Source organism: Gymnoscopelus microlampas, assembly GCF_963454915.1.
Source record: "Gymnoscopelus microlampas genome assembly, chromosome: 5".
NCBI classification, from domain to species: domain Eukaryota; kingdom Metazoa; phylum Chordata; class Actinopteri; order Myctophiformes; family Myctophidae; genus Gymnoscopelus; species Gymnoscopelus microlampas.
In genome coordinates, this window is record NC_139942.1 from 31985918 (window position 1) to 32013010 (window position 27093).

General features: G+C 41.9%; 1 protein-coding gene across 3 annotated transcripts in view; it reads left to right on the plus strand.

Moving 5' to 3' along the window:
- Positions 1-25238, plus strand: part of LOC311045758 (5'-AMP-activated protein kinase subunit gamma-1-like) — a 25278-nt gene extending 40 nt beyond the window's left edge. Inside the window, exons 1-16 of one of the 3 annotated variants that reach the window (XR_014600805.1) lie at positions 1-161; positions 1819-1890; positions 3681-3942; positions 14275-14504; positions 17223-17274; positions 18324-18430; positions 19099-19180; positions 19975-20033; positions 20132-20177; positions 20310-20364; positions 20486-20612; positions 21050-21215; positions 21329-21366; positions 21474-21620; positions 22278-22466; positions 23401-25238. The exon at positions 1-161 is cut by the window's left edge and continues 40 nt beyond it. Coding sequence is in view for 1 of the 3 variants with exons in the window: in XM_084057781.1 (XP_083913907.1) it covers positions 75-161; positions 1819-1890; positions 3681-3942; positions 14275-14504; positions 17223-17274; positions 18324-18430; positions 19099-19180; positions 19975-20033; positions 20132-20177; positions 20310-20364; positions 20486-20612; positions 21050-21215; positions 21329-21366; positions 21474-21620; positions 22278-22371; positions 23401-23432 (1656 nt within the window). In the remaining 2 variants the exon portion in view is untranslated. Of the gene's footprint in view, positions 162-1818; positions 1891-3680; positions 3943-7200; positions 7691-14274; positions 14505-17222; positions 17275-18323; positions 18431-19098; positions 19181-19974; positions 20034-20131; positions 20178-20309; positions 20365-20485; positions 20613-21049; positions 21216-21328; positions 21367-21473; positions 21621-22277; positions 22467-23400 lie in introns of those variants that run through there. The other 2 variants (XM_084057781.1, XR_014600806.1) reach the window with 2 other exon arrangements.
- The last annotated feature ends 1855 nt before the right edge of the window (positions 25239-27093 follow it).

The window sequence follows — 27093 nt, forward strand, 5'->3', positions numbered from 1 at the left end:
GATTCATTTAAAGCTCAGCTTTACTGTTTTTGTCGCTCTTTTTGCAGCAAACTGGACCATCATCCAGGAATACAATGGGAAGCACGGTGATGGAGTCCAGCAATAAGGACAGCGCTAAGAAAACACCCAAGAAAAAGAGAAGTCTGCGGATAAACATGCCCGTGAGTTGGTGAAGTGTTTGACATGATTGTCATCGCTGTATGACAACGCGTATGGTTTGAGTACCTGCTGTTTGTACAGCATATAATAATAATATGTGTGTTAAAGTAGGTTGCAGGAGGGCTTGTTGTAACTTTCAGGCTCATTATTTATTCCTCCACATCATGTTCTTCACACGCACGCGCGACTAAACGCGAGCGTGCATGAGTGACAGCCCAGTGTCTTTCAGGTCATGTCGTTTGCATTGACTGACATTGTGCCAAAGACATTTAACGTGTAACAATAATAATAATACTTGTAGTCTAATGATAATAATGACAATAAGCAAATGAACGTACAAGGCACAATTTGCAGTGCAAATTATGCCCGTTATACTTCATTTTCTTATTGTCATTATTATTATTAGCCTATTAGTATTATTATATGTGTAAATACTCCTGCTTTAAATAGTTATGCATTGGTGCTTTAATATGGCCCTGTGCTGTGCAGCCAGTGTCCATGATGCCCTCTAACATGGATGTGCAGAACTTTATATAAGGCATCATCTGGCTGATCACCATGGCTAGGCTACTACAGCTTATTTACACTTAACACTACTTTTTCCACTACACTTTCCCGTTCTTCATCGCAAGACGTGGAAAACTTGAACCATATAAAGCTTAACATTTTTTTAAAGGGAGGTTGTGAAGAAATGTAACATTGTTTATAAAATGTCGGTGGAAAACTGGAGAGGCATATAGTCAGAAAAAAACATTTGGGAGGAACCGTACAGGGCTCCAAACCAATGAGTCATGATTCATTATGTGTAGTGGTTCTGGTTGTGGGGGGAAACTGCAAATTTCATTAGTCTGGCTTCTCTTACAATAACCTTGCCCTTGTCCGTGCACAAATCATCATTTGTAACACATGCAGACATCATGTATTTGCTTCTTTTAAAGTCAAAGAGGCTGTGTACTTGCTGAACTAAATATTAATGTGCCCTCATGCTGCATTGAAGCTTGTATAGTTCAAAAGCATCCCTTGAGCTACAAGAGTTCCTACTTAACTGACAATGCATTTTGTTCAGTCTCCACTGCACATATTACATTCGTGTAGCTTTAGCTCATAGGCATATTGTTTTGGATTGCATCCAAGAGATACAAAAAAACATCTGCACAGCCATATTAAAAAAATGGTACAGAACAGCCTCACTGTGTTTCTGGTACTGTTATGTCATTACCGTCTCTGTAGGTGGAATTAATAACCTGTTTGGTATGAGGAAGGTAAAGCAAGGTCATGCGCTGCATCTTCTTTGGACATGCTTCAGATGTGGTTCAACATGTTTCTCTTCTTTCAAACACTGGAAACCTTGAGCAGGCTGTGTGGCTTTTCACCCAAATCAGCAAAATGGTGGGGCTGCCAGGCACGCTGGTAGCACACTTTTTCCTTTAGATTTATTTGACTCAAACACGCTTTTCTGCTGGGAATCTGGGATCCAGTTGGGGATTCATCCTGTCATTACATGCCTTTGTTATTTTCTGCAGTGTTTCATGAGATTTAAGGCCCTGCATGTATACATGTGTGTGTATAGATGTACGTATATTATGCTCATGAATATGTTTGTATGTCAGCTTGCTCAAATATGTTTTTAAACTAATCCTGATCCTCTTCTATGTTCAGGACTTCAGTGCATTTACGTCCCCACAAGTGGACACTCAGACCAGTGGTTCAACCAAAGATGGGACTCGGAAGGTAAATATGTTTTAGTTCAAGTAATATATTTGTATTTGTATTTTCATTTTCATGTATACCATTTTCTAAATACTTATTTTATTTGGGGGAGTTATACTTCTTTCATTTCATAATACACATACTCTAGTCTAGTGTCTCTGATTTTGAAAACATTTTACTGGTTCATATACGGTGTTCAATAAGTGAAATATCAGACATGTCTGTTTTGTCTTCACGACCAACCCTGAAGAGCAGACAGCAGTGTTCTGCCTCTGTTTGTCCGGCACTTGGTCGGATCATGTACAGGAAATTGATCCATGCAAAGACAGCGAAAACAGCATCCTCTTTCTACTACTGCCTCTAATCTAATTTGACTTGGTTGCAAATGCCATAAATGAAGAGAGAGTTTTGTCTACAATAGAAATATTTACAGTATTTCAAGGTTGATGGCACATGGAAACTTGTGCCGTGCATTGTCATGTGGCTCACTTGCCTTGACACGCTCTTGCACAATAGGAGGGAGAGGGAAGGACGAGTGTGTTGTTGGCAAATAGAGGAGATGGGCGTGTGCTCTCACTCCCACAGTTTTGCCATTGGATTGGCTCAAAAGAAATGTCTGCATGGCGTTGTGCCAGCCTTAAGCAAATACTGCCCTGAGCCGTTTGCAGAGGAGTCTAGATGAAAACATTTACTGTCTGTATCTCATTTTGGCTTGAGGACTACAGTGAAGCTTAGAGATGTAGCGTAGGCTACTTGTTGTTTGTTTTTCGTTTTGTTTTCTTCGAGAGCAGTAATGGTTGTCTTTGCCTCCCATGTCAGCATGTAGCTTTATCTCCTGTTTTGTACATATTGCTGATTATACAGGCTCTTATCCACATATTCTGTTATCAAAACACTCCAACTACATTTTACTGTGTTTTCTGTAAATGCTATTTCTGTATATGGTGGATCACTGTATGCTGTGTTCCTTCATTCTCACATTACCTTCACGCACACAGTTAAAATGTTGGCGCTGTAAGTATTAGTCACTAGTTGGAGGAAGCTCATGTTGTCTCTAGCGAGATTGGCTGTCCTTGCTCATGTTTTGTTTTGGTTGCTGTACATGGAAAGAGTGGGAGGTTCTGAGTATTTTGATGTGATACTGAGGAAGGTCAAGATCGTAAACATGATCTGCGTCACAATGTTGTATATTTTGCTAGTATCATTTAATTGGAGAAGTGCTGATTCATTGTCAGAGTAGATGGTCTCCCCTCTCTTGTATTTATCATTCATATGGTAAGGGAGTCCTGTGCTGTGGTTATTAACCTCTATCTGAGATGAGTCCATTCTGCATGCCCTTGAATCAAAATGCATTCATTATTATACATGCTACACTCTGTGCTGTAGACAAATGTAGATACAGCTGAAATTATGCAGTTTTGTGTCTTCTGTTTAACGGCAACCACAAGATTCTAAACATCATCAGTTTACCCTGTAGCAGGCAGCTGTGCATGTGATACTAATTTCGTAGTGCTGTCGTTGTTTGCATGAGGTCTCATGAACGAATGCGATGATGCTTTCTAAACATGGTTTCATATCTCATTAAAGGAGAAGTGACCAAAATTGCAGAGAACATGCTGTCACTTAAAGATAAACCTCTCAGTCTTTGATAATTCAGTGTAGGTTTTATGCTTGAATATTCCCTATATTTCCCAGCTTGTGTATTCAGCCTCTCTGTCTCATAGTACAACACTATAGGAACAATTCGGCTTTAGATTGAAACCATTTACAGGATTGCAGTGAAATGAAACTGCCTCTTTCTTCTCTGTCAGGGAGAGCCCTGTGTCCGTTCCAGCAGCCCTACCAAAGCAGTTTTCATGAGGAGTCCTGCCAGCACAAGCCTGCCATCTTGTCCCATGTCTGCCCCAGTGCAGTCCAAGACCAGTCCAGGCTCAGCCAAAACCATCTTCCCATATCCCTCCCACCAGAACTCCCCACCCAAGTCCCCCCGCCGCTTAAGTTTCAGTGGTATCTTCCGCAATTCATCGAGCTCAGCGCCGGCTAGCATCAAGCTCTTTTCTAGAGCCCGGAAAGGTAAGCCCCTATTACACACACTGTTGATAATGTCTTGCACTCTGAAAATGTTGACATTGATGAACATTTTCAGGTGTGACAGATCACAATTGCATTTTAAAAATAAGGAAGACAACACTAAGCCTAAGTGCTCAAGGCACAAAATAGAAAAGTCAGTCAGCAGCCATTCTCATTAGCACTATGTACATTTCCTATGAGCTAGTCATTGTTTGATGGTAGAACAAAAACCCTTTTTAGGACTTAAGTCAGGCTACAAACTATTTTATGTGGTAACCAAAGCAACGAGAAACCTTTTCCTAACAATGTGACTTGACATGTTCTTGGATGCGTTTTTGCAGGTTAGAGTGGCACAGCATTCTGTCTGTCTGTCTGTCTGTCTGTCTGTCTGTCTGTCTGTCTGTTTCCCTCTCTCTCATATTTATTTATTTATTTATTTATTCAGTCATTTATTATTATTTTGCACCTTCAGCAAAACTAAAACAAAGCACAATATTGAGGAAGTCAGACAGACAACAAAACTGTTACCACCGAGTATCACACAGGAAACGATATTCAATCTGTGTAGTCATGACCAGATACTACATTATTGCAGGATTGTCTACCCTCAATGGCTCATGGTATTGTTTGCAGGGGAAATACAAGCCAGGAAGTAGCCAGTTTTTATTTTGTGACATCTTACTGCCATTATAAATGGGATTTATTAGCAGGGTGTGTTGTTACTAGGTTGAAATCACTCACTCACTTCTTTGTGTCAACAACTTCCTGTAGGAAGGGGAAAAAAGGTGTCATTGACTTTAACAAAGAAGAGTTTGTTTAGTTCTTAATTTGTGGCTTTGGGTCGGGCACTGCAAAGTTACTTGCCCTGGCCTCCCAGAAGCACTGATCCTGCTATAACAGCTTTTCATAACAGCGTATAATTATGACCCAGAGATATCATAATGAGAGTACCTCTGTGCACAACTGTGCAGAAAATGGGAGAGAAAGTAAGCCCTCCCAATGAAAAGGTATTTAGCAAGAATAATGTTCTGTGTAATGGCAAAGAACAAACTAATGTCTATAATAGCTCTTATATAATACACTGCATGGAAACACTACTGTAGGAAGCAGATTGAGACACCAAAAAGGTGAGTCATATTCCTTGGCACACACACACACACACACACACACACACACACACACACACACACACACACACACACACACACACACACACACACACACACACACACACACACACACACACACACACACACACACACACACACACACACATGTGCGCACACACACAATCTTCTCTGCTTCCTCACAGAGGGTCAGTTTGGCAGCAATTGCTGGAACACTGCCAGGTCCAGACCACAAAAGTGGGCATTCTCTTGTTTCCTCTGGACTGGTTTGATGGTAACCATGTAAAATGCACCAATTTACATTCACCCAGTTACCCAGCATTCCCCTGAAATATAGGCTGATTTTAGGATCAGAGGGAATGGCTGATAGAATTTTAAGTAATGTGACAAAACAATGTTATAGTTAAGGATACAGACCTTTCTGTTGTTTTTGTATCAGATCTTTGAATAAGCTTCAATTCAACTGTTTTTGTAGGCCTCCCGCTTTCACCACCAGGGTGTGCTAATTACCATGCTCTCTGTCTCAAAGCACTTGCAGTTCAAACAAAAAAAGAAAAAGAAAAATAGTAACTGACATCGCTGTTGGTCAAAAGGACCTCTAAATCCTTATTCTAGGGATATATTTATATTATAATGCTACATTAACGTATAACGGCATCAGGGCAAAATGTACACATACTGTTATCTGTATTTGCAAATATGATCAGACTGTCCTGTTTACAGCTATGCTAAATATGCATTTACCACATTGTCTGGATTTTGTCAGTCTCTCACTGCCGTAGACTTCTGTAGCTCTTTCATGGCCTTATCTGGAAGTGACCAGACACACAAGCTCTTCACACAGTCATGCAGGCTCACTCGCTCCTTTCTTATCCTCTCTCTCTCGCTCTCTTTTTCCGTGTTTCTCTGTTGCCACTGCATGTTGTCAGTAAATAAAAGAACTGGGCAGCTTTGATTTCCCCAGCTCAAAGAACACAATCCTTAAAAGGGCAGAGTCATGTGCAGCGTAGACATGCGGATTGAGAATTCGCTTTTATGTACATCATAAATGTTCAAGTATGTTTTATTCCAACCTAAAAACACTAGCTCTGTAATGTCTGAATACCCCGCAGCTTAGTTGTCCTCAGAATTTGCACCTTCGGCGCTACAGAATTATGCAAATGTGTTTTACTAGGATGAGAGGGAAAACATTTGGACAGGGTGTTGGACATCTCACTGGTGACTGACATCCTGTGCTGCTTAGGCTGAGTACAGTAGTTGCATAACATGTCAGGTGAGACCAGCAATGGACGTGCAGTCGATACTGCAAACTCTAAGTGGGTGATCTGTTGAGAAGGGGTAGTGGTATTGAATAATGGAAGCCTTCGGATCAGCTGACAGGATCTGGGATGCCCCCCTGCTGCCAGCCAAACTGGCCTGCTCTCAGCAATATTAAAGGTCAGGCTCTCAAAGTTACATGGAGATAGTCGACTCTTAAAACTGGCGAACATAAACGCGGCAACGCCATAATGTTCACGACTCTGCCAGCACTTAAGACTCGATCGAGCTTTAGGAGATTTGGATCTCAAGAGACATTTAGGATTTATGATCCTGAGTGTGTGTCACTTGCTGTGTTACTCTTTTGTGAAGACAAAATGAGACAGATGTGCCCTGTGCTGATTTTGCTCCGTCAGAGGAAGGGAGGGCAGTATGGGGGCTGGGACATGGCAGCGGCAGAGCCAATCGTTGGGCATCTGTCACAGGCTGGCCTCCTTTTACAGGCTGCTGACACGCGTGCTATATTAAAGAGACGCCACCCACAGCTGCACCTGACAATTTACAGCACTGACGCCACTGCTGCGCGAGCAACGCTCTCGGGGGGGGGGGGGGGGGGGGGCAACCAGGCAGTGGGTGGGAGGTTCCCTGATCCATGGTGTTATTTGCATCACTGGAGAGAGGGACCTTTCACAGAGGACGTGTAGAATTTCCAGCTTCCCCGTAGCCTTCTCAATCGAGCTGCGTATGAGCTGCTACAGACATTGCACACTGCATGGTCCTCCTTGGCTCTGTAGGACTTAAGGATAAGTAAACTTGGCGTGCATTTTGTGACGTACTGTCATTTATCATTGTCTGTTCCAAACTAGGATTACCGGCTTGAAGAAAGACGTTCTCTGAATCAATGAGCCTCTTCATGGAAGATTGTTCAGATTGTTTTAGCTGCTAAAGACTTACGGTATATGAAGCCAGGAGAAAACTTCAGACCGTCTTCTCTGTCCGTTGACTGAAGTGGACCGACGCCCGACAGGACCAGCTCTCTCCACAAACCCAAACCAGAGACCAACCAAAAACATTTCACAATTGAAATCTGTGTGCTCACCTTGGTTAGGATACACTTGTCCACTAAGTTTCCTTGACTCGCCTTGTTGTTTAAACTTGGAACAGATGGAATAACTCTTGTTTGACTCACTGTTTTGGGCCATCACTGAGCCCCTGTTGTGACCCGGGTGGTCATGGTCAAATTTAGTTTTGAATCTGCAAGCCGCTACTTTCCATGAAGAGGTTTGGCAGCCTGAGGAGGAGCAAGAAGCGCAAGGAGCAAGATGGGCTTGGAGGGAGACGTCAGTCTGAAACATCTTGTCTGTCGGGTAATGTCCTGCGCTCTTCACATGATCCCTATGTGCACAGCAAAATCTAGAGTGTACATTTAACTCTGAGACTCTTAAGTTAGTTATATTAACATCCTGGATTTTACTGTGTTGCTTATTATCTACAGTATAAACTGTCCTCTGACTACTGCACAAGGTCCATGTGACTACATTCAGTGACCTATTTTCACATAATTCAGATCTCTAGAGTACACGACCATAAAACTCCCATAATATTCATTATGTGCCTTTAGCACATCTAGTTACCTGCAGCGAGGCATTCTGAGGACACCCTCTGTTAGTGAATGGTCTGGGCATATTGAGATAATGGGCACAGATTGATTTAATGTAGCATTCATTAGTGCAAGACACAAATTTTAAAATTGAGCCTCGCGGTGGGACCCTGTAGAAAGTGCAGAATTATCACCTACAGACCACACTCTTCCCTGTTAAGCTGGTGAAGAAAGGAAGCAGCTAAAACTAAAAGCAGAGTATACAGTATTTGTGGGTGCTGGAATGTGACGCCTGATTTATACTTAGTTGCGTGCCGGTGTCTTGCACCGAAAATAGCCGATCTACAAGATCACAGCGTGTCGCAGCACGGCGCTTTGTGAGCTTGTAGATCGGCTAACCAAATATAAATCAGGCTTCACCAGTGGCCTGAGGTTCTCATAGTTCAGGTACTGGGCACTTGGTTGAACTGTCTCTTGTTTCACAAATGCATGCAATGCATTCACGTACATTTAAAGGACACAAGCCAAATTGGAAGAGCTCTGAGAGGCTTAGCTGTGGCCATTGGCCAGTGGCCAGGGGTAGTAGATTTTCAAAATGAATCATATCTATGACTCATACAGGACAGCACAGTGCTACATGCATTCTATTTCGTTAATACTGTAGATGTAGAATGGAATATATCACCAAAAGAACATATACTGTATTTATCTATAGATGTTCTTCTAGTAATACATTACTAGGTGTAAACCTAGTAATGTATAGCCACTATGCACGGATAAAGTGTTAATCCATTGTCATTATTTCTGGCCCACATCACTCAGTCCCTTTGGAATAGCTGCTCTATTTTGAAAACGTCAAACTTCATTAAAATAGACAGCAGACATCTGAGCCTCGCCAGGGCAATTCCGACATAACACATAACTCTACAGCAGTGGTCCTCTCAAACTTTTTCATATGCGTGTGAATGGGTAAATGTAATGCACTTTTGGTAAAGATGCTATATAAATGCACCATTTACCTTTTTTCGTATGATGACATATATAGGGCTTAAGTGGTTAATCATGCTATTTTACCATTGCCGTTTATTTAGATCCCCATTAGTTGCCACTCACAGCAACAGCTACTCTTCCTGGTGGTGTCCACAATATTAAAAAGCAAAACATTTCAACATGAATGTAGAAATCCATTTAAACATTTTTTCCCCTCATGTAAATTAGCAAGGCTATATGCACACTTGCCTATACAGTGACATCCAAAATCCCCACCATCCAACCCACTCCTTTCTCCCACCCTCTACACCAGTGGTTTTCAACCCTTTTCATATCAAGGTCCATTATCTATTCAGTGGAACCACCGTTTGATGAGATTCAGACCCAAGACTATTTTGTCATCATTGGATAAGATTTTGTCCACAAATCCATGTTGTGTTGATGTTGATACTATAGAGAGACAACAGGCTAATGTTGATCAAAATAACAATTCTTTAATTAAGTAATGCAGATGTTTTACAATAATTTAACTCCATTTGGTTTCATTTTACACACAAACAAAGGGTAAAATGAAACCAAATGGACTCTTACGGGTCCATTTGGTTTTATTTTACACTCTCAAGAGTTAAAGATCTATAAGGGTCCATTTGGTTACCGACTTCATCATTTAGCTGGTGACCACCTTTAACCCCCTCAAGGACCACTGGTGCTCCCCGGACCACTGGTTGAGAACCACTGCTCTACCCCATAACCTTTCACAGAAAAATCAATCAACTTCAGAGTTAAAGGTAACACCATTAATGTGACACCAATCAACTACTCAGCTGAAAGCATGAACCTTGAACTTCACTGTTCCTGATTCAGACCTTGGCTGACTTCCAGTGAGTGGATGAGGGGCCAGAGAGCTGTCATAGTGATGTACGGCCGTGTGGTATGTGGTGTTCATCATAAAGACATTGGCATAGTGTATGTGATGACACCTTCAGCTCGCCCCACCAGTCCTTGAACCCTAATCGCCAAGATTACTCCATGACAGTTCCAGGCGTGGTGTTATAGGGCCTCCGTGATACATATCAAGAACATAAATGGTCTTATATGACAATACAGGCCAAGGAGAACACTGTCCATCTAGAAAGACGTATACTATCATCCCGAGCCGTGTTTTTTAAAATATATTTACTTTATATTTTATATATCAATAAACTTAGGCGAAAATAATGTCTAATAGACTTCTTTGATAATCGACTAAATTGATTAGATTAGATTAACCACTTAAGCCCTATTTAATACTTTGTCATACAACATTGTCGTACAAAAATACCAAGCTCACAACAAGGGACGGTAACGGGACGAGTGGCCACTAAGGAAGAGTGGGCACCTCGATGTAATTTGGGCAAAAATGTTCAAATATATATTATATATATATGTATTTAAGTAATGTGACGTATACATGATTAGAACAGGATTGAACATTTGTCAATTAAGGTCTAATATTTCTACAATTGCTACAAAACCTGTATATCCAATCATTTGGAGCGTAAAGAAGTTGAAGGGTATGTGCAGGTGAGACATCATTTAGCAGCGTATATCAGGCATGTCATTGTAAACATAGATGGCGGTTTGAATACAGTGGCAGCAGAGCACCTCTACAGTCTATACATACAGAGTGGGTGGTGGCCTATGTTGCCACGACCGCCTGGCAACAGGCGGTGCTCGGCACAACAACAAAAAAAACGTTTCTGGTATCTGGTGGTACAGCTCCTGATACAACGGTAGAATAGATTGCGGCCGGGGTGGCCAGTGTCCTTAACGATTCACTGAGCCTTGATTACAAACCGCTTCGCATATCATTCCTGGAGGGAGGGAAGCTCACCTCCCACGATGCACTGGGCCATCTGCGCCGCTCTCTGTAGGGCTTTCTGTTTGAGGCCGTTGCAGTTCCCATACCCTGGCAACCCTTCAAGGACCCCCGAGGGTCCCCAGACCCCACATTGAGAACTAGTGATATAGATTAAATTTATTGAAGTAGAAATGATAAATACTCAAAAGTAATTGAAATATGTATATTCCAAATACATTTAAATCCTGTCCATTTCTGTATGGTGGCTGAAATGATACCTAGTTTCTAGGAAGACGCTTTCTCTTCACAGGAAGTCAACATTGGATACTATGTAGGAAATGGCTTTGATATTCGTGTTACTAATTGGGGTCATGGCATGTCATGTTGCTCATTGCAGCAAAGCCACAAACAACACCTATAAACACTCAGCGCCGGCCAGCTATGTCTGTTCCAGAGTGTCCCCGGGGGGGCTCTGTGGTGGCCTTGCTATTGCTCTGACGTCAACCAGCAAGGATCACGTTGCTCTTGGAGTCATTAACGCCCCCCCACGTGGCTGACAACACCCTCAGCCCTGATACTCCTCAGGGGAGTACCGTACCATCACAATCGTCACACACACCCTATTGCTCTAGAATCTAGATCACAGGTTTTCAAAGTGGGGGCCACCAGGGTGCGCCAGGGGGGTCAATTGAAAATTGAAATTGAAATAAAAATGTCATCAAAATACAATTCATAAAACATTTCATTTCAATTAGAATTCATCAAGATTATTGCGCCAGTAACCGCTTTAAACCTGGCATCCCTATTTTGGGCATGTCATTATTGTTAAAATGTTTTCCAAGATTCTCAAAAATAGCAGATCGACAGGCTCAAAACTCCTCTCGATGCAACGCGTTATGATTATTATTATTTGGGGGTCCTTGGCATGGATTGGCATTTGGGAACCCCTGCTCTAGACTAGCTCTGCTTATGTGGGTTTGAACTACATATGCCAGCGTTACACTCTAATACGATAACAGGAGAGACACTAATCATTATTCAGGGATGCCCTTTATACTTGCACAGATATTCAATGCAACCTATGTACATTGGTATGTTTTTGGACAGGCTCTCAATGCTCTGCCATAGTACTGCCATACAGACAGCGCTGCATTTCTCTAATACAGTATGCACTAGATATCTGATTACCACTCATGAAGCAGACTTGGTATATTGAAGATGCATCCATTTCCTGTTGCCCTGCAATTTCTGGCCTGCCCCATTTGCCCCTTTTATCCAAGCAGAGTACGGGCAGGGTGGGGTGGGTGGAGGTTATCTCCTACTGTGGAATGTGCCACAACAGCGTGGCTAAAATAAGAAGTCAACACGGCAGAAGCAAAGCAGGCCAAAGAGGGTTGGTATGAGCCAGCTAAATGTCAAGAGATAGTGGAGAGTGATGAACAAGCTTCCACAATGTGAAACAAGTCACTGTTCACTTTAAGTCCTCCTTTATGAAAATGCTGTTTGTAGCTGAAACTCCAGACTCCATTGTAACTGTTATTTCAAAGAAGAACAATACAATTTAGAGAGAGAAAAGATCATTGTGATTGTGAATATGATGTTTTCCATGGCTTCTGACACAACAGCAGATTGGGGACAAATTAACTGCTACTGCACATTTTTAGGATCAAGTTGGGCCTAATAAGTCAAGGTCCACTGCACACAAGGATCAAGTGAGGCCCACTTTGGGCACAGCCAGTGAACTGTCTAGCCTGCTATTAGGGAGCACCAAGTGTGAATGCCCCAATGGAGAATTTTGTAAATATTATGGTTTTGAATACTGGAACCTGCAGACTCACTGAGGTGTTAGTTAAGTGTTATTTAAACCATTAAGAATTCCCTGTTGAGCTTCTTTTATGACTATATTCATGTGACCAAACCAACCAAATGTAACATTTACTGATGTTTGTTGTTTATTCTTTTCTGCCATACATGCATGAATTTTCTTTCCTTAAACAAATGATTCTCAACCCTTTTAATTTCAAGGACCCTCAGTTTGATATGCATTAGGCCACGGACCCCTATTTGATAACATGTTTATCTCCGCACTATAAAATCCTCAGTATTATTTAAAGGAGAATTCCGGTCATTTTAAGTGTTATGTTTGATGTGTGTCAAATCACTTACCAACGTAGAAATGAAAATCGCGTTACTCGACAGATCCCCCTGTCAACCCCCACCGTTGGCATGATACTCCTATCGTGGATAGCCCAAATTCGCCTATTTTAACAAATGCAAAGTCTGTTTTTTTGCTTCTAGTACTCATTGTTGAGTCCCATGATAATGTAACAGGCGCTAAAACTCCCGACAAGCTAACGGCTAATAACAGAACGAGCTAATGCTGGTTGCTGGTTTCTCTCCCGACCTGGCAACCTGGGGCTGCCATGCAGAGAGATAAGCAGCCCCAGCGTTAGCTCGTTCTGTTATTAGCCGTTAGCTTGTCGGGAGTTTTAGCGCCTGTTACGTTATCATGGGACTCCACAATGAGTACTAGGAGAAAAAAACAGACTTTACATTTGTTAAAATAGGCGAATTTGGGCTATCCACGATAGGAGTATCATGGCAACGGTGGGGGTTGACAGGGGGATCTGTCGAGTAACGCGATTTTCATTTCTACGTTGGTAAGTGATTTGACACACATCAAACATAACACTTAAAATGACCGGAATTCTCCTTTAACTCTTGGAGTGTACAAATGGAACCAAATTGACCCATAATGTTCCATGTGGTTCCATGTATACACTTTTGGAGTTACAGACCCATAATGATCCATTTGGTACACAACAATCAATCATTTAGCTGGGGAACCCCTGACGGTCCCCAGACCACATGTTGAGAACCACTACCTTACAGTGTTCCCGTAGACACACTGCACTCACAACAGTACAAACAGTAGTGTTTGTTTGAAACATGCAGATCAGGATTGTGATCTGTACATCAGACAACCCTCTCACAGACTGACGGGGGGCGTGAGTGTCTCATGTCACCCTGCGTAACGTCATGACGTCTGGTGCTTAGGGGCATGTGAGGGCTGTCATGTGTCTGGCGCCCTCAACCTGACACTGCCAGAGCCTGCACGAGGTCCTGTTTCATAGACAGCTGTCCACTAGACCGGAGCTGGTTGATTTTAATACACCAATGTATTATTGCCCGTTGTTCATGGACTTGAGGGGCATAGATGCAGATCATGCGCAAGAGAGAAAAAATCTGTCTGTACACAATACACAGTAAAAGTCCTCCGAGCTTAATTTAACTCTGAGAGTGTAAAAATACCACATTTTGTTTTTTGTTTCCAACGAGCCACTTTTGGTTACCTTTCAGTACACTGGTTTAGTTCAGTTGAACATCATTATGAGTGGCACCGGTTTAAAGGCTAATGCTTAAGTCAAAAGCTGCAAGTTGACCATCTGATGATGTTGCATTTAGAAGAGAAGAGAGTGCTAACTTTCGCAAACTCATCCTTGATCTTCATCTCTCCACAGCCTCTGGACTCACCTCTACTCCCACCACACCCACCCAGGCCCCCAGCACCCCTTTGTTTTCCCTGGAGGGGGCCCAGCAGAGTGCACCTGCCCTCGAACGCCTGGATTCTCGCTCCCGTTCTCGTTCGCTCTCGTCTCCCCCTGACACAGGACAGCAACTCAGCCTCCCCTCTGCCAAACCCCCTATTCCTTACTCCAGCCCTGTTCCAGCCAACACTACCTCACAACAAGTGAGTCATGTGCTGTACTCTCATCTTGTTTTTTGTTTTTTACTAGTTTCTCCAATAACACAGACAGTGCAACTGTTGACATGGCTATTATTAATAACAATTTTGTGATTTGTGGCTGGTCAATGGTGGCCTCTCATGGCGTCATCCAAGATGTCATGTGTTTCTTTCCTCTGAGTCCTTAAGGTTGTTTACATGTAAATTACTCACACAAATGTATTTGCTTTGAGCTCTGATGCTTTTCCAATTGTGTGTGTCAACAAGACAGTATTTACAACATTTGTCCTGACTGTCTGAACAGTGTGTAAATATTGTTTATGCATTGCCCCCAATAGAATTAGTGGTTTCAAATTAGTGGTCGTCAGAAATCAGCCCAGATCTAGGTTGCATTTATTTAGCTTTGAGCTTCTTCATCAGCAATGATTTTGTTTAGAATTCATCTCTGTGCAATAACAGCTGGGGAGCTGTGTGATACTGATGTGTCCTAGGGGGAGCGAGGAATTGCTGTGCGATGTACTGTGGTCTCATGAAGAATGATTGCGTCAACTGTCAGACTGCTCACTTTGAGTATAGTACCCTGAAAGGGCAAATCAATATTTCATCACCAACCTCGTCTTTTTGTTGATACCTACACCCAAGGCTGGGTATGGGACTCATGCGTCATGAATCTCCCTCTCTCTGTCATTTTTCCCTCTTCATAGACGGACGTTCTCTCACACCCTCCCTGTCCCACCATAAATACAGGGCTCACTCGATAATCAGCTATAATTTTAATTCCAGTCTTAAAGTGGATTAATTAAATAAATTGCCTTCACTTAAAGCTATGCGTGCATGTTAGTTTTCCCTGTGGCAGCAGAGCAGGATGTATCCCCACTGTGATGCAGCAAAGGAAGATTTATGAAGGTGCAGTAGTTTTGGCTGGAGAAGCGCTGTGTCACCATTGTTGGGTGACTCATGGCAACAATGGGGAATCCCAGAGGAGACTTATAAGGCTTTATATACTGTATGTATATACTGTGTGTATATATTGCCGCATACTGTATATAATTTGCTGGCAGCAGTGGGTTGTGAAATAGGCCAGGCACACAAATAAGGTTTCGACATATATGCTTGTTTTGTAAGCAAACTCAAGATGACTCTGCATGTTTTTTTTTGTTGTGCTTTTTTTGTTGTTGTCTTGTTGGCAACTTTGCTAATGCATAAGCTACTAGCGGTAAATGAGATAGATGTGTGTTATTTAAGCTGGACAGTCCGTCACGTTATCCCATTTAAATATACTGCATATTAATTGTTTTCCTCCTGTTAGAAAAAACATGAAAGTGTGGATGGACAGCCGGATGTGTGTGTAGCTTGTTGCTACTAGGTAACAAGGAATGTCCTAATATGGTGAAGCGACCTGGCTCTGCATGGAGGGGTGTGTCCTCGGAGCATGATGGTGGCTGCGTTGCGTTCTCCTCGGTTTCAGCGAGACACTTTATTCTCTGTCGGGACAAACAGGGATTTCTCCCTCTGCGTAATATTACAGCCAAACACGCCGGGAGATGCAGAAAACTGCTCCATAAGTTGTGTATGAACTGAATGTGTTTTCTTACTGAGACATATCACATACGCACCCACACCAGTGTTGCCAGAGTTTGCGAGTGAAATAAGCAACCAGGTCTATGAAAACAAGACCAATAGAAGCGACTAGGCTGTGGCTATTTGAAAACAGCTGATCAAGCTCGAAGAGCTTGAAGATCTGCTATTTTCCAAAACATATTTGGGGAATAATCTTGGGGAGGAATAAAGGTATTTTTTGAATATTGGGGGTCCTTGCCATGAAAATGTTTGAGAAACACTGGTTTATAAACAACATTAGGAAACAAGCCTAAATAAGCAACTGCACTTTAGAAAAGAGCCCAAAAAAACGCAACCCGCAACCACCAATATGTACCGATACACTGTATACAGTCTATGATATGCACAAGCAACTTTACAGAAAAACAAGCCCAAAGTCGCTTATAATAAGCGGGCATGGCAACACTGGCACACCTCCTGTAGTAGTGGTTAGTATGACCAGTGTGTAGACATTGGTTGCCCCATACTGCAGCAAATGGATTAGGACCGTTCCATTCGGTGTTGTAGGGGGGGTGCATCGTATAGTAATAATTTAGCAATAAATTTCCATCGACACACAGCGGTAAGGGTTTTTAGACAATCAATTTCTAGCGTTTCCAGAGTGAAGTGGGTCGCATTGAGCGAAGACAGGCTGTTGTGGGACGTGACGGTAGTAGATTATCGGGACATTGAGGAAAGTCGCTGCCAGTGTTGCCATATTTTGTGAGAGAAATAAGCAACCAGGTCTAGGAAAACAAGCCCAAAAGAAGCAACAAGGCCACATGACATGAGGCACTTTAAACCGAAAATAGCCGATCTACAAGCTCACATGAACTTGTAGATCTGCTATTTTCAAAAAACTATTTTGAACAACACAATTACTCGCTGGCACAACATTTTCATGAAAATATTTGAGAACCAATTTTTACAAGCAACTTTACAGAAAAAGAAGCCCAAAGTCGCTTATGATAAACCGACATGGCAACACCAGTCGCTGCACCCTAGCTGCTTACAATCTACAGCAAACTTTGTCGCGCGTTCAAAGCGTGCGCGTCTTTTTGTGTGTCGTGAGGTCTTTATGCTACGGTCCTCCTGACTGACTGTAACTTCTGCTTCCTACTGCAGGTCTACGGTCTATTCGAAGGCATGCTGGAGAAACTTGAATTAGACGATGATGGTAAGTGCATTTTTATAACAATCTAGACAATTTTCTATTTTTTAAACTACATTTTCCTTTCACTAGTCTACTATTTCCTGGATAAGCGAAGTATGACAACAGAGATTCAGAATAGCTGAAACAAATAGCTACATTTCGGTGGGGTTAGTGTTAAACATCAGACCTGTTTTAAAGAGCCATTTATTAAGCACCGTATGCAGCTCACGTCTGCAGAATCCTATCCAGTGAGATCAGAGGATTCATCCATTATGTCACAAATTGAGGGATTCCCTCTACAGGGTATAGTGACTTCATCGGTTCATTAACATCATAGCAGTCAGTATTGATCTTTTAAATGTATCTATTGTGAGCGACGTTTTACAAGCTCATTTTACACGTTGCTTCTCATGAACCACGACAGTAATGCAATGCAATGCAGTGAAAGTCACACTACCTGCAGCATTCCAACAGGCGATTTTTCTAATGAATGCTTAAAAACATTTAAAATAGTTTGCTCATATGAGTAGGTTATTTCGAACCAACTTGATTGATTGATTGAATATTTGATTAGACAGAAATGCAAACAGCAAAGTACAGTCAAACACATTGTCTAAAAGGATAAGATAACACAAAAAAGTCCAGGGGATTTCTTTCCATTGAGGTCTTATAATTAAACTTAAATGCTGGTATATGCCTATATATGCACCTATGCATTATTACAGTGCAGCATTTCTATGTTTCTGATGTATGTATGTATGTATGTATGTATGTATGTATGTATGTATGTATGTATGTATGTATAACTTTGTTGGCATAACCCTACATTGTTGTCCAGATCATATTCTGTCTGTTGTGTTTTCTACATTCATTGCTGGTGCTTTATGGTTGTTTCCAGAGCTTAGTCTTTCAGATGGAGCAGCCATTTACTCTTAAGTGGCCCTGAGTGGTCCAAGTCAGTAATGTTTATATAGACTCTGGTAGAAGAGCTGGGGATCCAGCATCACAGGAGCTGTCAGATCTCTCCCCTCTTCTTCTAAATGTGTTTTTCTCTCTCCTGCTGTTCCTTGCAGCTGCTGAACCAGAGAGTGATATTTACATGCGCTTTATGAAGTCGCACAAGTGCTACGACATTGTCCCCACTAGCTCAAAGCTGGTCGTGTTTGACACTGCACTGCAAGTAAGTGCTGATCCCTTCCATGCAGCTGTACTCTCACTGTGTATCTGATGACACACACACACACACACACACACACACACACACACACACACACACACACACACACACACACACACACACACACACACACACACACACACACACACTGATGAGCACACCTTTGTGAACAAGTGAGTGTAGACACAACATTATGCATAGTGGCCAGTTTCAGTATTCCTGTGTGATAATGCAAATACATGTTTTGTCTGCAGTAAAATGGAAAACATCCATGTGATACTTAAGTTTCCCCACTGTGCCATAAAGGGAAGTTAATGTTCCACAGGAATTCTGTAGCATTTGGCTACAATGGCCAGGGAGAATTTTGTCTTAAGATGGTTGTGAAATTGGCATAGGGCTGTTAAACAGTAATCTTGGGCTTGTTTAAGCTCTTTGATGTGTAGAAGTTCAACCACTGAACTCACTACATCCAGCCTTATCTGAATGAAAGGGAAATGCTAAGCCCAAAACAATTCCATGAGGAATTAAAATTTTGCATTAATCAAACAATTTTACACTATACAAACATGCCAATAAGAAGGGGGGGGGGTTATTGAAGAAACAACTAAATCTTATTACAAATGTTTCCATTTAAGCTCTTTAGTCATTGTTCTTGTCAATGTCCTTGATAGGTTAAGAAAGCATTCTTTGCCTTGGTAGCCAACGGTGTGCGTGCAGCTCCACTATGGGATACAGAGAAACAAAGCTTTGTGGGTAAGCGCCCTGAAAACCATTAAGCAGAAACACCTGATAAGGAAAATGTCACAAATGCCTATTAAATCTCTGCATGTCTTAATGAATGCCTCGAGGAATTATCATAACTATTGTGTAGAAAATTAGAAGGGTGCATCAGTTGCCATGTGCTTCTCTGAAACAGGCCTGAATGTGTTTTGAACCTGCATTAGTAGTTTTTTGCCTGTGGCATGTAATGTTGTTTTGAGCAAAAGTCATTTAGTGTTTTCAGGCACCATTAGGCACAGCAATAACTATTGAAAGGTTAAGATTCTATTACGCATTCAGTAACCCACACCCGAAGAAGGTATATTATTCACAGAAAATAAAAATGATTTATGACTACCAAAACAATTTCATAATAGGGGATCATTTGGTGGAAGTAGCAGATCTACAAGCTGACAACGCGTTATGATCGGCTTGTAGAATTATTTATTTCGGCAAAGAGATCTAGTGTTGAGGGAAAAAAAGAGGTCCCAAGAATCGGGTTTGAATTCTGTAGCGTTTGGGCATTTAAAATGTAAAAGAATTTCCATAATATTGATGCATACTGGATTGGCTGAGTCATGATGTGTTCTGGCCAAGATTTAATGCAAGTCAGCCTGCCCTGTGCTGAATAATGAAAGCTCAGTCAGCTATAGGGTGATGCACTATACTATTGATACAAAACAGAGACGATCAAACTTAAAAGCTACTGAAGTACAAAGTGAATATATATATATATTATTTTTTTTGTGGAGTATTGCAAGGCTTGTTGACTGTGCAAACTATTTCAGGAATGCTGACAATCACAGACTTCATCATCATACTACACAGATACTACAAGTCACCAATGGTAGGTCTCCCTGAGAGGAGCTGATGTTTGCATGAGATTTGCTTGTCCTATCGAGGATCTGTGTGCTTTCTGAACTGATTGGCATCTCTTGTTCGCAGGTGCAAATATACGAGTTAGAGGAACATAAGCTTGAGACATGGAGAGGTTAGAAGCTTGTTTATAGTGCTGTATTGCCTGTTTTGCTGTTTGTTTCGCATTCTGTGACAGTTTTCAATGCTATTTCTTATACAATGTACGCAGCATAGAATCAATTCTCTCCCTTCTGATACTCCACAGAGGTTTACCTGCAAGCGACATTTAAGCCTCTTGTGAACATATCACCTGATGCAAGGTACATTGTTTGATCGTCATAGATAATTAATGAATTCTCTGTTTTGAAAGTTACACTTGGTGTGTGCGTCTGTCTGACAGTGTGTATTTGGTCATTAACGGCTCTGTTTTTGTTCTTGTAGTCTTTTTGAAGCGGTATACACTCTCATCAAAAACAAAATCCACCGGCTGCCTGTCATCGACCCTGTCACAGGAAACGCACTTTATATTCTCACACACAAGAGGATCCTCAAGTTCCTGCAGCTCTTTGTAAGTCCCTGGGTTATTGATGCATTAGTGTTCAAGCCACATATTATTCAATACTGTGACAGACGATTAACCACTTAAGCCCTATATACTTTATCATACGACGAATAGCGAAAATAGCCAATCTGCAAGCTGCGATGCATTGTGAGCTTGTTGATATGTTATTTTCATTATCTTTGAAAAATGTATAAAAGAATATGTATACATTTTTTTATCTTACAACGTTCCTGAAAACCTCAAAACAGGAACTACAGGGTTAATGTGGTTAAATCATTATGGTCTGTCCTGAAATTGAATGAAAATGAATACTGCTTTTGCCTCACATTCATGTCATATCTGCTGCCACCTAGTGTTCATTGGAGCTATGACGAGAATCTCTGTGGGTTGGCAAGTAACTGCAATGACAGTTTACCTTCCAATTGTTCTGCATATGTTCCCAGGTGTGTGAAATGCCCAAACCAGCTTTCATGAAACAAACCCTTGGGGAACTGGGGATCGGTACATACAACAAAATTGCTTTCATCCACCCTGACACGCCCATCATCAAAGCCCTAAATATCTTTGTGGAGAGGAGGGTGTCTGCTCTGCCTGTGGTTGATGAATCGGGTACAAACAAGAACTCTTGCATGTTGAAGCTCTATGTATGATGTACAGTATATGCCAAAGGACGAATGCACTCCTGACACTTTCCTGTGCCCAATTATATTTTCTCCTTGCAGGCAAAGTTGTGGATATTTACTCCAAATTTGACGTCATAGTAAGTCTGCATTTCCTGTTCTGCTCAAACTGAAAGCTACTGTTTTTTTTTGTTTAGCTTAGTTGATGGCAGTTAAACATTAAAAGTGTGTCTGTGTGTGTGTGTAGAACCTGGCTGCCGAGAAGACGTACAACAACCTGGACATAACCGTCACCCAGGCTCTGAAGCATCGCTGCCAGTACTTCGAGGGAGTGATGAAGTGCCATAAGCTGGAGACACTGGAGACAATAGTGGACAGGATAGTTAGAGCTGAAGTGAGAGCACGTGTACATGCTTAACAAGCAAAAGTAGCCTTTATCTGAAAGCCCCCTATAGCAATTAAATTTCTCATTTTACCCCTAATTCCCTTACCAAACCATGTACGGCTGTGGTTTGAAATCGTACATCATTTTAGGGTGCTTGTATTACTCGATTTCAGTACGAAATGAAACCCTAAAAAATATGTCAAATACATTTTCTATTAAGTTAATCTAATGGAAGTTAGTTACCCTCCGCATTGCTATGCTATGGTTTTCACATCCAAACCACCAAGTCTTAGTGTGATTATCAAATAGAATGTTAGATATCATGTTTTTTTTTTGTGTGTGTGTGTGTGTGTGTGTGGGGGGGGGGTTATAACTGAATTTATCACCTCAGTGGTCCATTCTGATCACCAGGTCGATCAAAAAGAGGTGGTTGTCCACCCTTTATGTACCAGAACATACTGTAGATTTGACGACTTTCATCAAAATACAGTGAACTTAACCCACATAATGAAATTATTTGTCAAAAATTGTGCTTATGAAATCTATGTACAGCACTGCAGGTTGGACACTGGAGAACATTCAACAGCTGAAAAACGCAAAAAAAATATTGAGGGGGGCTTCAATAACATAATGTGTGTGTGTGTGTGTGTGTGTGTCTGTCTGCAGGTCCATAGGTTGGTGGTAGTAGATGAACGTTCCAATATCGAGGGTATCATCTCCCTGTCGGACATCCTTCAGGCTCTGGTTCTCAGCCCAGCAGGTATAGATGCCCAGCATCGCTAACCCCAAACCCCCCCTTCCCTCCTGGACCCTGAGCTCTTCTCCCCCCACCCTGCACTGTAAAACCTGTACCAGGTAGGAAACAGGCATTTTGCCCTGGCTCTGGTCAACCACCCGGTGTGAGACTGAGGCGGAGTGTTGCCAGCCTGTCTGATTGCCCTGCTAGATGCCAGTGTGATGCAGTGTAGTGTAGAATAGAATAGACTCGTTTCATTTTGATAAATCAAGGTGGAGACAGCTAGGCGCTCAGGTGACGCAGTGGTAAAGTGCCTGCCCGCCACATGGTTGGAACCACTGCGGTGCATCCGGCTTTGTCGAGTGTCCGTGCGAACACAATTGGCCCGTGTTCAGGGGAGGGAAGCCCGTCGGGGAGGCTGATATTTGTCACTGAATGTATTCCTACTGGCTGGGGGGCGGCACCTGTCGGCGTGCTATGTCCTCCCATGTGGGGCTCCTCACTGGCAGGTGAGCCAGTAGGGTATAACAGCAGTGACAACAGACAAGTGTGTGGGGAAGAATGCATTGGCATAATGACTAAATTGGGGGGGGAAAGGGGTAAAAATATTTGGCTACTCAAAAAAGCTGAGCTTTGAAATGCATGTGCTAAGCATCTGCCTGCTAGGTACTGTGCATGTCATGACAGAGATTAAATGAGTATGTCTCAAGTCCCTGTCTCAGAAGGTTGTAATTGTGCTTGTGTGTTGTCATTGGCAACCTGTCTCATTGTGCGTCATTGAAGTTAGAAGTTGTGTCAGCCTGCTTGTAACTGAATGATGTCAGAGATTCACATTTCATTACTGAATCATTTCCATGTCTGAGGTTGAATGCTGTACGCTTGGGCGATAACCCCATCAAAGTAAACAAGCTGTGATGCAACTGAAACGTGACACATCAACCAGCTCAACTCCTCCCTCCTTAAGCAGTGACAACCACAGCTGTGTTTTGGGATGTGTCTTGCCTTTCTTGTGTCCTAATTTGCCCTTTGTTCTTCCTGTTTCCTCTGGTCCAGATGCCTGCAGAGAGGATACCCTGACAGAGTGAGAGGGAGGATGCGTCACCAGAACTGGAGACACAGTGGGAGAATCTTGGGTTCGAGGTGGGGATCACAGCTCTAGGCTGCGCAAGGCCAGTCTGAGGGTCGCAGAGCAGCCCACCGCTGATGCACTATAAAGGCTTGGAAACCAAAGAGCTAGATGACTAAGTGGAAGTGAAGCTCCTACACTGGAGCACCGGCTGTCTGAATAGAACTGCTTTTTGTTTGAATGTTCTGCTCAGACACACACACACACACACACACACACACACACACACACACACACATAAATAGACACAGAGGCACATTCTCCCACAGAATTGATCTGGTGGAGGACTTGTAATGATAAAATAGGGCCTTGGTGTATCGGGTTGTGGTGTTCCTGTATCATGCTGCTCTGTCATTTGTTTTTCAGCAGTGCCAAACTACTCTTTGTAGCATGACTCATACCAAGGTAAACATTCTACAATGATTGACCTCCTACTGTATCATCACAGTCAGGGAAACTGACAATTTCTCAGTGTTTGGTGAAAAGCCAACCTTCCTTGAAAATACATTAATAATTTTGGCAGAAAACTACACTTCATACAGAATATGGTAATTTCATCAATGTTGTTAACAATCTTTTAGCCAGCAACATTGAAGGAATTAAGGCCCAAATCTTGCCCATTATTTACTTATGTGTGCCTTTTGCTTGTCCTTCTCACACTAAACAAGGTTTTAGTTGTACCAAAAATGATTCCAAAGTGCATTTATTTGTATGTTCTTTTTGGATTTTCTTTTTGAAGAACATTGAATGTTGAAATACTGAGAAATGTATTTTCATCTGTTTGTTAATTTAGATTTCCTCCAAGCCTACACTTTTGGACTGTATTTTTCTTTAAATTGGTCATAATTATGTATTCTTAAGTTTCTCATCCCATTTTAGCTTTGCATACTGTATCAGACAGCCAAAAAAAAAATAGTTTAATCTGGTTTTATTATAAAACCAGTCAATGGTCAGACAAATACAAAGTAAAATACTCCAAACCTTTTTGTTTCTCCCCGAAAGATATCTATAGCCAGAGCATTCTGTGTAACCCGTGAAATGAAACCCAACTGATAAAAAGGTTTTTATTCACACCCGTCACCTCCTAGAATTTTTGTTCCACTTCAGATTCCCCAAATACATACATTTTGAAATCATTTTGTGACACTAAAATATTGAAAAGGCTGGTGGATTATTATATTTAAGTGACTTAACAATATATAAAGTCTTTGTCAGCCAAGAAATATGCTAGATCAGACGTTGAATTTTTCCTATATTGAAAGAGGATTATGAATCTATTGTGAGAAATTGCTGCATTTTCTTTGTCATGAAAAGACGAGAAAAGGACCGTCAATTTCAAGATATTTACATTTTTTTTTCTTTCTGCATTTTATGTATAAGCATAACAGACAACAAATATCTGAAATGTACAATGTACCATGCAAAGCAACATGGTGTCCCACAGCTGTATTCCTGTGCTGTAGCTTGACAGGACTCATCTCCGTCTTTCACTGTAAATATAGGAGCATTTTGAGCAAATGTGCCAGAGAAAGCTTTATTTTTATGAATGTTTCTGAAGATCGGGTTTAAAGAGACTGCGGTTTTAATGTTATTTTTGTAAATATACTGTGGCGATATGTTAAATTCAAAGACACTTTGTATCCGATCGAGACGTACTGTACATGTGCAAGCATGAGAAATTACACAAGTTATGAATGTTCTTTGTTTTACTTTTTTCAATTTTTCTGGCTGCAGAAAAATAAATTGACACTGAATGTACTTTTAAGATGAGTATGCAGTTCATTTTTGCCTCATAACGTGACATTTGTTCACCATGGTACGTTTTGATATATTTTAGAACTGATTCAAAATAAAATGTAAATGGTAATGCTAGATATTTAAGACTCGGGTCTTAATTATCCCATAGTTAAAAATAAGGTTTATCCTTTTCACAGTGTCCTTGAGTAAGATATGGGTGTAAAGTAACTACCTTGTTTAATGCTGTTTATTGCTTTAAATTATGTTCTATAACGTATATAGTAGTCTAAGCAGCGACGGAATAAGTACCAATGATTTTTTTTTTACTTATTTAAAAGTATCCAAGTATCAATCAAAAGTAGAAATACCATTGCTAGTAAATGTCCGGAATTCAAAATTTACTTGAGTAAAAGTGCAGAAGTATTCACATCAAAATATACTTAAAATACCAAAAGTAAAAGTACTCATTATGCAGAATGTCTCATTTCACAAGCTCAATATGTATAAAAACTTTTGAAAATAATAATTCAAGTTGAAAATGGAACTCACAACCATGACTTGTTGTGAGCTTGTAGATCTGCTATTTTCAAATAGTGTATATGTCACAGGTAGATTGGCATTCCAGGTAGAATGGAAGTGGAGCGCTTGTTTTTAGGCTCGGTGTGGGGCTGCGATGCGAGGAGGACGGCGACAACAACAACAACATGGATATATATACATGCCAGCTTCAGTGGCACGCTTCGATAATCATTGGACTCCCCATCCACTATCAGTGGAAGTCTGGGTTTGACTCCCGCTTGGGACATTACTTTTTCAAACAACCGCGGACTACTTTTTTTCGCCGATAAAGTATAGTTTTGGACCATGACGGAGGCGCGCCGAATCAGCAGACCTTGAGGCTGAGGAAGTCGCGCCCGAGCGCCTCCAGGCGCGAGTGCCAAGCCCCCAGAACCCAGTGCTTGCATTGAAGCGAAATGGACATGCTGGCCATTCGTAGGTACTGCAGCTTAAACGGACGGGGCCACTGCAAATGTACGAGCGAAAACGGTTTCGACCAATGGGCTTGACTCACGAGCTTGCGCACGGGGCCGCGCACCTCTGTGACGTAAAACGCGTCACTTCTGTGACGCAGAACGTATCACAGTGGCCCCAAATAGGCTACGCCCATCACACTTTACAACCCGGAAGAAGGGGTGAATTCGCTTCATGCGCTGGGTGAGCAACTCAATGCAAGTGGATGGGAGGCGATATCCGGTGCCCTCTCTATTATTTTTAACTATGGCGAGTGCCCGCGACGACCAGCCGATGGTCTGCTGATTCGACTCAGCGCCGTTCGAGTTATGTACCGATAGGGACAGAATCGTAAATGATGTTGTGGGGACTGCATTTGCCCCTCTATGGTTTGCCCCAAGTACTGCCACTCGCTGCACTAACATAGCCCGCCCCCTCAGGCTCACCCCCTTGTGCTTCGCGTGCGTGTGTGTGTGTGTGTGTGTGTGTGCGCGCGCATGCGTGTGTGTGCGCACGCATGTGTGCATGCTCGTTTGTGTTGTGTGCGTGTGTGGTGTTGTGGGACTGGCTTTTATTGCCCTCTAGCGTTGGTGCTACAGAATTGCCTGGGGGGCGGACGGGCGGTGAAAATAAGCGCTTCTTTACCATTCTACCTGAAATGCCAATCTACCTGTAACATCACTACCGAAACGAAAGTTAAATCCGAAAAAATCACCAAGTGTAGAGGCCAAAATCGTCCCCCAAAAACTTTGTAGTGGAGTAAAAAAAATTCTTCACCATTGTGTCACTACCGAAACGTTTTTGTGTCACTACCGAAACGAAAGTTAAATCGGAAAAAATCACTAAGTGTGGAGGCCAAAATCGTCCCCCCA